This window comes from Lolium perenne, chromosome 7 (genome assembly GCF_019359855.2).
Source record: "Lolium perenne isolate Kyuss_39 chromosome 7, Kyuss_2.0, whole genome shotgun sequence".
NCBI classification, from domain to species: Eukaryota; Viridiplantae; Streptophyta; class Magnoliopsida; order Poales; family Poaceae; genus Lolium; species Lolium perenne.
The window spans coordinates 106208440-106220963 of record NC_067250.2 but is presented as its reverse complement, the minus strand read 5'-3'; the positions used below and the strand labels follow the sequence as shown (position 1 = coordinate 106220963).

At 45.2% G+C, this 12524-nt stretch overlaps 1 protein-coding gene across 1 annotated transcript; it reads left to right on the top strand.

Moving 5' to 3' along the window:
* The first annotated feature begins 1143 nt into the window (after positions 1–1143).
* Positions 1144–2084, top strand: LOC127312687 (uncharacterized). The gene has a single exon (XM_051343222.2). The coding sequence runs from the start codon at positions 1295–1297 to the stop codon at positions 1985–1987; it is 693 nt and encodes a 230-aa protein (XP_051199182.2). The 5' UTR covers positions 1144–1294; the 3' UTR covers positions 1988–2084.
* The last annotated feature ends 10440 nt before the right edge of the window (positions 2085–12524 follow it).

Here is a 12524-nt window from a genome sequence, read left to right as displayed (position 1 = left end):
GCCTCCATGACACGATCTGGGAGCCGCCATTGCCGAAGCACCACCAACACCAGGAACCCCCGCCGCTCACTCCATGCCGTCCTCACGACCCAGGAGAGAAGCCACCACCACCACAGCGCCGCTCGCCGGAGAGCCAGACGCGCAGTTTCCAGGGCCGCCGCCCCGGCATCCAGACTCGTAACCATCAACCAACGGCCACCTACAGCAAGCCAAGCGGTGTGATCAAGGGCGTCAATGACCAAATTGGGGGCAGTGCACCAAGCGAGGCACGAGGAAGCTGCCACCTGAAGACCCGCCTGGCCCCGAATGGCCTCTGGCCGCACTCCCTGCAGACCCAGAGTTGCCCCAAACGTGAAAGCCCGCCAGGCCCAGATCGAGCCCAGATCTAGCCCGCTTGGCCAGATCAGGCCCAGATCGGACCCGTGACGTCCTGCTCCACGCCGCACCGCCATGGCCACCGCCGCCCCTAGCCAGCACGACCCGCTCCGCCACACCACTTCCAGGCTGACCCGCGCCGCCAGTTGATGGTGCAGAGCCCGCGCCGCCCAATAACAGACACCGCCGCCGCTCCAGAGCTGCCGCGGACGCCTCCACGGGAACGCCCGAGAGAACCGCGAAGCCACCACGCCGTCGGAGCCCCGACCGCCGCCGCGCCCCTCGCCAGCACGCCGCCCTCGCCGGCCACCACAGCCCGCGCCGCCGTCTCCACGCGAGGGGGAAAAGGGCCTCGCCGCCGCCAGCGCCCGGGCTTTGCCCGGCGACGCCGTCCGGCGGCGGCGAGGAGGAAGGGAACGAGGCGAGAGGCCTGAGGTGGGGGTGGCTAGGGTTCCCTCCCCGTCGCCCACGGGAGCGACGAGAGAGGGAGCGACCGCTTCTTTCTGTGGGGGGGAGCGACCATAGATGCTTATCTTTCATGAGGATGACCATCAAAACCTGCATCACGCTCTGTAAACTTGCCTGATCCAAACAACCTAAGCACTCGTGCAGTGTGCCGTGTGACCAACAACTGAGACATGCCAGCGCGTCATATAAACCCACTCATTGAGGTTTGCAATGCTAGCCAAACATGGAAAAGCATATCACTTAACTAAATAATCCAGATCATATGGAGGTTAGTCGGATGAGATTCTTGCTGTCGACTGCTCTGTTCATCCACTATTGGTTCAGCCACTCTGATATAAATACAGGGAGAACCCCAAGGCTTGAGCATAAACAAACTGCAGCTCGTCTTGCCAAACATTCTCCTCCATCTACATACAAAAGAACAAAAGCATCAAAGCTTCACTCTCCAAGCATGGCTTACCATCAAAGATCTTCAAGCGCGCCTTCGAGCCCACGCTCAAACAAGCCCGAAGTCGAGCAGCAGTTGCAGAGCCTGAGCACTACCATCTCTTCGCCATTGGCGACCATCGATACATCATGTGATGGTTTGAGGAGACTTGAAGGCATGTACAGCTCCATCGAGGAGATGATATGTACGCCCAGCAACCAAGTCAGCCTTTGCCAAACTCAGCAAAGGAATGCAGTGGAGGCAGAGCTTGGACGGTCAGTCGTCTTGCTCGACCTCTGCAACGCCATGCTCGAGAGTTTCATGGAGCTGAAGATGACTGTTCAAGAGCTCCTCTTGGCTCTCAGTAGAGGAGAAGATGCATGTGCTCAAGTCAAGGCCTACATCCGGCTATCCAAGAAGGCACAGAAACAGTTCAAGAAGATCAGCAAGAAGAGTGTTTCTGACAAGGACTGTAGGGTGGTGATGCTTATGGCAGAAGCGAGAGAGATGACCATCTCTCTGCTTGAATCCACATGCAGGGTCCTGTCAAAACAAGTCGAGATGCCCAAGACATTCCAGAAGAGCAAATTCATGTGCGAAAAGGAGCAATTGCGGGCACTAGAGAGCAGCATCGGTGGTCTTGAGACCGGGGTGGAACTTCTGTACAGGAGATTGATCCAAAACAGAGTTTCCCTCCTGAATACTCTTAGCTTGTAATTACCCTGAGCTCTAGTACCCTGCGGTTGTCATCCACCTTTTAAAGGATCAGTCAATCATCCTAACAGTTTTGCATCATGTACACTTGTGGATACGTATATAAAGCTCAGTGAAATGAAAAGTAAAGAAAAGGCGTTTTGTCAATTTCATTATGTGAATTTATAACATATGCAACAACCTCGAATGCGCGCATAGGTCTTGAGAGATATATACGTATCCACAAGTTTTGAGACGATCCGATGACTGTTCAAGACCTATGCATTCGAGGTCGTCGGATCGCACTCCCAGGATGTTTTCTGCCATTGGATCTGCTTCATCACTTTCTGCACAAGGTCGAATGTTCCCAGGGGATGCTAATCTAAATGACTTTGTTTTCACAGTTCACACATAAATTACTACTCCTCACTCTCACTTGCTCTAACTTGCCGCAAGCTCTGACTTGCTAAAACATGCCAGTTCCAACCATCAAGCTCTAACCATGTGCTTAGCACGATGATTTGCAAGGGGAACACCCACTGCTGATTGACTAGAAAGACTCAAGCCAACACACATGCAACCAATAATACTCAATAAACAACCCAGCAAAGAACCTTCCTCACACACATTATACCTGTTAGGGAGACATTCTCCCGTGCGGCTAACCAAGATTAGTTAGGGATATTTCTTGTGTAACAATCCTTGTAACCTTGACTTGTACCGCAAGTCCTTGTGCATATAAATAGAAACAGAGGGACAGGAGGCGTGCCATTGTGCCGGTCTACGTCAGGGTACTGTGTGTTCTTGGGTGACAACCTGGTCTCTTGGTCATCTCGCCGCCAGCCCACCGTGTCACGCTCTAGCGCTGAGGCTGAATACCGTGCTGTTGCCACTGCTGTTGCCAAGACTTGTTGGCTCCGTAATCTTCTGCAGGAGCTCAGACGTCCTCTTGACAGCGCTACGATTGTCTACTGTGATAACGTGAGCGCTGTTTATCTCTCGGCCAACCCAGTCCAGCATCGGCGTACCAAGCACATCGAACTTGATATACATTTTGTGCGTGAGAAGGTGGCTCTTGGGGCTCTGCGAGTGTTACATGTACCCTCCAGTTCTCAGTTTGCTGACATCTTCACTAAGGGGCTACCGTCTGTCTTATTTCATGAATTTCGATCCAGTCTTCACGTCGGCGAAGCACCGAGTTCAGACTGCGGGGGCGTGTTAGGGAGACATTCTCCCGTGCGGCTAACCAAGATTAGTTAGGGATATTTCTTGTGTAACAATCCTTGTAACCTTGACTTGTACCGCAAGTCCTTGTGCATATAAATAGAAACAGAGGGACAGGAGGCGTGCCATCGAGCAGCCCATTGTTTCAATACCCTATATAAAAGATGTATAAATTAGCGTTTTCTTAGTGATGCCAACTAAGCAATTTGTACTGTACACCCTGATTTAGGGAGGGTAAATGCACACATCTACAGGAGATTTTTTTCCTTTTTGTGCGTCCATTTATCCTGGCTTACCGGTTGCTTCCGGTAAATGCATTTTTCGTTGTTTCTATATCTCCCACCGTTAGCTCATCCGGTTGTTCGGTATTGCGGTGATTGTTGATTCTAGAGGAAAATACGTGGGCATGTTTCTAGAGAACGCGTGGCTCATCTACTCCGGCTTGATGAAATTTTATTGTCTCATCTGGAGAACTCATGTTCAATTGAATCACCTATCCCCCAATCTCCTCCATCCCCACCCCACGGCTGCGGATTCTCCTCTCGCTGATTCGCACCCTCCTCGAGCTCCTGACCAATTCCTTCCATTTCTTTTCTCCGACGGCCAGCGCCGCCCTCGGCCCCCTGTGCTAGGGATAATTTTAGTTTGTGCGCGAGTTGGCGTGGTCGTTGTGGTCGCACGGATTTCTTCATGCCCATCTTATTATTGGTACAATCTTCTCTCGGGTCTTCCTTTTTTGCTATTTCCTGTTGACTTAGAGAACATTCTGTTATTGGACGCTATCTTGAACGCACATGTATGCAGTCGAGCTCGAGCTCGGCTTCCGACTCTGTCACCGGAGTGGTAGGCTCAGGTGCCGCAGTTCTGGTGGGTCGTAGCAGTGATGCTGCAGCACCGTCGGGCTTTGGGGGCCACGGTCTACACGGGCTGCGGCGCGGGGCGGGATGGGGGCACGGTTGTCGCCGATACATTTAAGGTGTTCCGACGGCTTGCTACCCACAGCGCCGCCACGCCGCTCCTCGGCGCAGCAATCCCTCGATGACGCAGGTCCTCCTTACTTCCCCCGGTCCCCTCCCTCGTGCTAAAATATATAGCCTAGCTCTTTCCAATAGTTCGGACTTTTGGAAAACTTGGCTAGTGCATGAACCTAATATGGTATCAGAGCCAGGGGGTCTCAAGTTAAAACCCCGGCTAACGCACTATTTAATCTACTATGAATAGTTGCAGCTCCCGATTACCCACGTCTAGTGTCTTCCCATTTGTCCAACCTAGACGTGAGGGGAAGTGTTAAAATATATAGCCTAACTCTTTTCAATAGTTCAGACTTTTAGAAAACTTAGCTAGTGCATCCATCTAATATCTCGGCGCATAACCGATCCACCATCCTCGATCCCTAGCGTCGAGGATGAACGGAGCCATGCTTCGCGTGGCTCCACAAGGGGATCACTGCCACCGTCGGCAGCCCAATCCGCTCGGCGCCAACCTCCAGAGGTATGGCCCTCTGCCCCAACACCTAATCCAAATCCTCTTCTTCCCCAATTAAATCAAAATCGATTCTTCGCATAACAGTAGGAGGAGAGGACAAATCAATTTCCAATAGAAAAGGTTGATAGCTTCGCCTGGTCCTTCGCCCAAACTGCAGGTCCACGACAACCACACCACACGGAAATCCTTGAGCAGGGCCAACAGTTGGTCAGGGCAGGAGTAACCTTTGCTGCTCAAGGTCCGGTTTGTCTTGGACGCCGCACGCTTGGAGGTTGTGCATGTTGGAGCAGTATGCCATCCCAATCGCTTGGTATGTTGTTTCCACCGACCACAGGTGAGGCAAAGTCCTATTATATATATCTAAATTGGCTATGACTTCTGTGATTGACATATAGGGTATTGATTGAATTGGTAGTATTTGCGTGCAGACAATGCTTCTGTTAGAGTACGTCATGGCCCTGGGTCCGTTAGTTTTATGGTTTGCTTAGAGGTTAAGTAAGATTTGCTTGTGAGTCAAGCAAACCTCTCTATATATGGAGATGAGATGTATCAATATAATCAAGCAAGAATTAAGAAGGAAATTCCTTCCTTCTTGCCACCGGCCATGGGTAAGACCTCCGGCCGGCCTTCTCGCGCCCTCGCAGCCCTTTCTCTCTCTCCCAAACCCTTGCAGCCACATAACACTTTGTATCAGCTTTTGTCAACACCCGGATTTTTAAGTCCAGATGCCTATTATGCCATACATCGCAATCCCATCTAAACAAGGTAGAACTTGGCATACGCCTATTATGACATATGCCTCTATGTATATTTTTATTTTCTTTTTTGTTTCACATTGGATTTAGTTGGTAAGTGATAGGTTAGGTTTGTTAAGGTTTTTCAACCCATCTAAACAAGGTAGAACTTGGCATAGCTCAATTTTGGTAAATATGGCTATTTGCGAACATAGGCTTTTCTTTTTAATTTAATCTCTTTTTATTTTGTTTTATATTGGATGGTGAAAAGAAAGGTAACGTTTAGGGTTTAGGAGAATTTCCAAGTACTTCACATAAGCATTATAGCAATATCACAACATTTAAGCATGAGTACTATGCACAACCTCTAACTCAATTAAAGTTTTTGTTGGTTCCAAATTTTTGGAAATAGTGAAATTTATTTTCTCTTTGTTTTAAAATTTTGGGATGTTACAACCCTTCCCCTTTAAACAAATCTCGTCCCGAGATTTACGAAAAGTTAGGTTCCTAAGAGAGATTGGGCAATTGGGTTAACAGGAGACATACTTGGCATGGTCTGGGGTGCTTCCTGGAATTCGGTGGCACTCATGTGGTAGAGACGGCCGTTGCGGTTATTCGGGTTCCTTTTTGCTGCAAAGCAGCGCTGTTGCTGGGCAGGTTCAGCGGTATTGGGGGCAGTCTTTGCTAACATTTTGGGGCACTCATTGGAGTAGTGACCCACAATTCCACATTCCGTAACAAGTTATTGTTGACTTGTCCTTGGGGGTGACGGGAATAGCGTTGCTTCCAGTCGTTGGGGCAGTATTGGGGTTGTTATTGCTACCATTGGGGTGGTTGTTGTTGTTGTTGTTGTTGTTGTTGTTGTTGTTGTTGTGGTTGCTGTTTTTGTTGCTGTGGTTGTTGGTGTTGTTGCCTCCGGGCTTTGGGGGTCCTCCATTATTGTTGGAGTAGTTTGGGCGGTATGTCTGAGTAGTTGGCCTGTTGTGTCTTGGGGTAAATCCTCTATATGAGTTGTTGCGGTACTTCTGGGCATTGCTGGGCACATTCTGGTTCATCATTCTTCGCTTGCGGTTCTCGTTGGCTTGATGCAGCTTCCCTTCCATCTGTATGGCAGAATCCACAAGGGCTTCGAGGTCAGCAAACGGGATGCTCACAAGCACAGTCTGCATCTCATCATGCAGTCCATTCAGAAATCTTTCCTTCCTCTTCTCGTTGGTGTCGGTCTCATCCGGGGCGTACCTTGACAGAGTGATGAACCTGTCGCGGTATTCCACCACAGACATCCTTCCCTGTTTGAGTTCCCGGAACTCGTCTCTCATCTTCTTGATCAGTCCCTGGGGTACATGGTATTTGCTGAACTTGAGTTTGAAGTCTTCCCAAGTCATCATCTTTCCCACATTCATTGCACGGACACTTGTCCACCAGGCTCGGGCAGGTCCTGATAGGTAGTGGGTGGCGAACAGTACATTTTTCTGCGGCTTCTACTCCCGCAACTTCCAGGTTGCTCTCCATTGTCTGGAGCCAATCATCAGCATCTAGGGGCTCTTCTGTCTTGCTAAACATGGGTGGGTTGGTGTTCTGAAAATTCTTTAACGTTGATTGATACGCGTACAGCACACGACCGTTGGGAACCCCAAGAGGAAGGTGTGATGCGTACAGCGGCAAATTTTCCCTCAGTAAGAAACCAAGGTTTATCGAACCAGTAGGAGCCAAGAAGCACGTCGAAGGTTAATGGCGGCGGAGTGTAGTGCGGCGCAACACCAGGGATTCCGGCGCCAACGTGGAACCTATACAACACAACCAAAGTACTTTGCCCCAACGTAACAGTGAGGTTGTCAATCTCACCGGCTTGCTGTAACAAAGGATTAGATGTATAGTGTGGATGATGATTGTTTGCAGAAAACAGTAGAACAAGTATTGCGATGGGATTGTATTCGATTAAAAGAATGGACCGGGGTCCACAGTTCACTAGAGGTGCCTCTCCCATAAGAATAAGCATGTTGGGTGAACAAATTACAGTTGGGCAATTGACAAATAGAGAGGGCATGACCATGCACATACATGATATGATGAGTATAGTGAGATTTAATTGGGCATTACGACAAAGTACATAGACCGCTATCCAGCATGCATCTATGCCTAAAAAGTCCACCTTTAGGTTATCATCTGAACCCCTTCCAGTATTAAGTTGCAAACAACAGACAATTGCATTAAGTATGGTGCGTAATGTAATCAATAACTACATCCTCGGACATAGCATCGATGTTTTATCCCTAGTGGCAATAGCACATCCACAACCTTAGAACTTTCTGTCACTGTCCCAGATTTAATGGAGGCATGAACCCACTATCGAGCATAAATACTCCCTCTTGGAGTTACTAGCAAAAACTTGGCCAGAGCCTCTACTAACAACGAACAGCATGAAAGATCATAAACAACACATAGATATAAATTGATAATCAACATAACATAGTATTCTCTATCCATCGGATCCCAACAAACACAACATATAGCATTACAGATAGATGATCTTGATCATGTTAGGCAGCTCACAAGACCCGACAATGAAGCATAATTAGGAGAAGACGACCATCTAGCTACTGCTATGGACCCATAGTCCAGGGGTGAACTACTCACTCATCTCTCCGGAGGCGACCATGGCGGTGAAGAGTCCTCCGGGAGATGATTCCCCTCTCCGGTAGGGTGCCGGAGGCGATCTAATGAATCCCCCGAGATGGGATTGGCGGCGGCGGCATCTCTGGAAGGTTTTCCGTATCGTGGCTCTCGGTACTGGGGGTTTCGCGACGAAGGCTATAAGTAGGCGGAGGAGATAGGTCAGGGGGCCGCACGAGGGCCCCACACGCTAGGCTGGCGCGGCCTGGGCTTGGGCCGCGCCGCCTTAGTGTGTCGGCGCCCCGTGGCCCCACTTCGTCTCTCCCTCGGTCTTCTGGAAGCTTCGTGCGAAAATAGGCCCCTGGGCGTTGATTTCGTCCAATTCTGAGAATATTTCCTTACTAGGATTTCTGAAACCAAAAACAGCAGAAAACAGCAACTGGCTCTTCGGCATCTTGTTAATAGGTTAGTGCCGGAAAATGAATAAATATGACATAAAGTGTGCATAAAACATGTAGGTATCATCAATAATGTGGCATGGAACATAAGAAATTATCGATACGTCGGAGACGTATCAGCATCCCCAAGCTTAGTTCCTACTCGTCCCGAGTAGGTAAACGATAACAAAGATAATTTCTGGAGTGACATGCCATCATAACCTCGATCATACTATTGTAAGCATATGTAATGAATGCAGCGATCAAAGCAATGGTAATGACATGAGTAAACAAATTAATCATATAGCAAAGACTTTTCATGAATAGTACTTTCAAGACAAGCATCAATAAGTCTTGCATAAGAGTTAACTCATAAAGCAATAAATCAAAGTAAAGGTATTGAAGCAACACAAAGGAAGATTAAGTTTTAGCGGTTGCTTTCAACTTATAACATGTATATCTCATGGATAGTTGTCAATGCAAAGTAATATAACAAGTGCAATATGCAAGTATGTAGGAATCAATGCACAGTTCACACCAGTGTTTGCTTCTTGAGGTGGAGAGAAATAGGTGAACTGACTCAATATAAAAGTAAAAGAAAGGCTCTTCGCAGAGGGAAGCATTGATTGCTATATTTGTGCTAGAGCTTTGGTTTTGAAAACAAGAAACAATTTTGTCAACGGTAGTAATAAAGCATATGTATCATGTAAATTATATCTTACAAGTTGCAAGCCTCATGCATAGTATACTAATTTTGTCAACGGTAGTAATAAAGCATATTACCGGGATTATCATCGCAATACATATGTTTTAACCAAGTGTCACAAAGGGGTACCTCTATGCCGCCTGTACAAAGGTCTAAGGAGAAAGCTCGCATTGGATTTCTCGCTTTTGATTATTCTCAACTTAGACATCCATACCGGGACAACATAGACAACAGATAATGGACTCCTCTTTAATGCATAAGCATTTAGCAACAATTAATGTTCTCATATGAGATTGAGGATATTTGTCCAAAACTGAAACTTCCACCATGGATCATGGCTTTAGTTAGCGGCCCAATGTTCTTCTCTAACATTATGCATGCTCTAACCATTAAATAATTGGTAAATCTCCCTTACTTCAGACAAGACGGACATGCATAGCAACTCACATGATATTCAACAAAGAGTAGTTGATGGCGTCCCCAGGAACATGGTTATCGCACAACAAGCAACTTAATAAGAGATAAAGTGCATAAGTACATATTCAATACCACAATAGTTTTTAGGCTATTTGTCCCATGAGCTATATATTGTAAAGGTAAAGGATAGAAATTTTAAAGGTAGCACTCAAGCAATTTACTTTGGAATGGCGGAGAAATACCATGTAGTAGGTAGGTATGGTGGACACAAATGGCATAGTGGTTGGCTCAAGGATTTTGGATGTATGAGAAGTATTCCCTCTCGATACAAGGTTTAGGCTAGCAATGTTATTTGAAACAAACACAAGGATGAACCGGTGCAGCAAAACTCACATAAAAGACATATTGTAAACAATATAAGACTCTACACCGTCTTCCTTGTTGTTCAATCCTTACTAGAAATTATCTAGACTTTAGAGAGACCAATTATGCAAACCAAATTTTAGCAAGCTCTATGTATTTCTTCATTAATAGGTGCAAAGTATATGATGCAAGAGCTTAAACATGAGCACAACAATTGCCAAGTATCAAATTATCCAAGACATTTTACCAATTACTACATGTAGCATTTCCCGTTTCCAACCATATAACAATTTAACGAAGAAGATTCAACCTTCGCCATGAATACTATGAGTAAAGCCTAAGGACATATTTGTCCATATGCAACAGCGGAGCGTGTCTCTCTCCCATACAATGAATGCTAGGATCCACTTTATTCAAACAAAACAAAAACAAAAACAAACCGACGCACCAAGCAAAGTGCATAAGATGTGATGGAATAAAAATATAGTTTCACTAGAGGAACCTGATAATGTTGTCGATGAAGAAGGGGATGCCTTGGGCATCCCCAAGCTTAGACGCTTGAGTCTTCTTGAAATATGCAGGAGTGAACCACCGGGGCATCCCCAAGCTTAGAGCTTTCACTCTCCTTGATCATATTGTATCATCTCCCTCTCTTGATCCTTGAAAACTTCCTCCACACCAAACTCAAAACAACTCATTAGAGGGTTAGTGCACAATCAAAATTTACATGTTCAGAGGTGACATAATTATTCTTAACACTTCTAGACATTGCACAAAGCTACTGAAAATTAATGGAATCGAAAAATCCATCAAGCATATCAAAACAGGCAATGCGAAATAAAAGGCAGAATCTGTCAAAACAGAACAGTTCGTAAAAACGAATTTCTAAGAGGCACCAGACTTGCTCAAATGAAAATGCTCAAATTGAATGAAAGTTGCGTACATATCTGAGGATCACTCACGTAAATTGGCATAATTTTCTGAGTTACCTACAGAGAATTCTGCCCAAATTCGTGACAGCAAAGAAATCTGTTTCTGCGCAGTAATCCAAATCTAGTATGAACCTTACTATCAACGACTTTACTTGGCACAACAATGCAACAAAACTAAGATAAGGAGAGGTTGCTACAGTAGTAACAACTTCCAAGACTCAAATATAAAATAAAGGTACTGTAGTAAAATCATGGGTTGTCTCCCATAAGCGCTTTTCTTTAACGCCTTTCAGCTAGGCGCAGAAAGTGTATATCAAGTATTATCAAGAGACGAAGTATCAACATCATAATTTGTTCTAATAATAGAATCAAAAGGTAACTTCATTCTCTTTCTAGGGAAGTGTTCCATACCTTTCTTGAGAGGAAATTGATATTTAATATTACCTTCCTTCATGTCAATAACAGCACCAACAGTTCGAAGAAAATGTCTTCCCAATATAATGGGACAAGATGCATTGCATTCAATATCCAAGACAACAAAATCAACGGGGACAAGGTTATTGTTAACGGTAATGCGAACATTATCAACTCTCCCCAAAGGTTTCTTTGTAGAATTATCAGCAAGATTAACATCCAAATAACAATTTTTCAATGGTGGCAAGTCAAGCATATTATAAATTTTCTTAGGCATAACGGAAATACTTGCACCAAGATCACATAAAGCATTACAATCAAAGTCATTGACCTTCATCTTAATGATGGGCTCCCAACCATCCTCTAGCTTCCTAGGAATAGAAGCTTCGCGTTCTAATTTCTCTTCTCTAGCTTTTATGAGAGCATTTGTAATATGTTTTGTGAAAGCCAAGTTTATTGCACCAGCATTAGGACTCTTAGCAAGTTTTTGTAAGAACTTTATAACTTCAGAGATGTGGCAATCATCAAAATCCTAACCATTATAATCTAAATCAATGGGATCATCATCCCCAATGTTGAAAAAAATTTCAGCAGTTTTATCACAGGCAGTTTTAGCAGTTTCAGGCAGTTTTTCGCGCTTTGCATTAGAAGTGGAAACATTGCCAACACCAATTATTTTACCATTATTAGTAGGAGGTGCAGCAACATGTGGAGTATTAGCATTGCTAGTGGTGGTAATAGTCCAAACTTTAACTATATTATCTTCTTTAGCATTTTCTTCTTTCTCCCACCTAGCACGCAATTCGGCCATCAATCTTATATTCCCATTAATTCTAAATTGGATGGCATTTGCTGTAGTAACAATTTTATTATTATGATTTTCATTAGGCATAACTTTCGATTTCAAAGGATCAACATCAGCAGCAAGACTATCGACTTTAGAAGCAAGTATATCAATTTTCCCAAGCTTTTCTTCAACAGATTTGTTAAAAGCAGTTTGTGTACTAATAAATTCTTTAAGCATAGCTTCAAGTCCAGGGGATGTATTCCTATTATTGTTGTAAGAATTTCCATAAGAATTACCATAACCGTTACCATTATTATAAGGATATGGCCTATAGGTTGTTACTAGAATTGTTCCGGTAAGCATTGTTGTTGAAATTATTATTTTTAATGAAGTTTACATCAACATGCTCTTCTTGAGCAACCAATGAAGCTAACGGAACATTATTAGGA

Bases quoted from the DNA above. Each gene is read 5' to 3' on its own strand.
- LOC127312687 (XM_051343222.2), top strand. From the start codon at position 1,295: ATGGCTTACCATCAAAGATCTTCAAGCGCGCCTTCGAGCCCACGCTCA.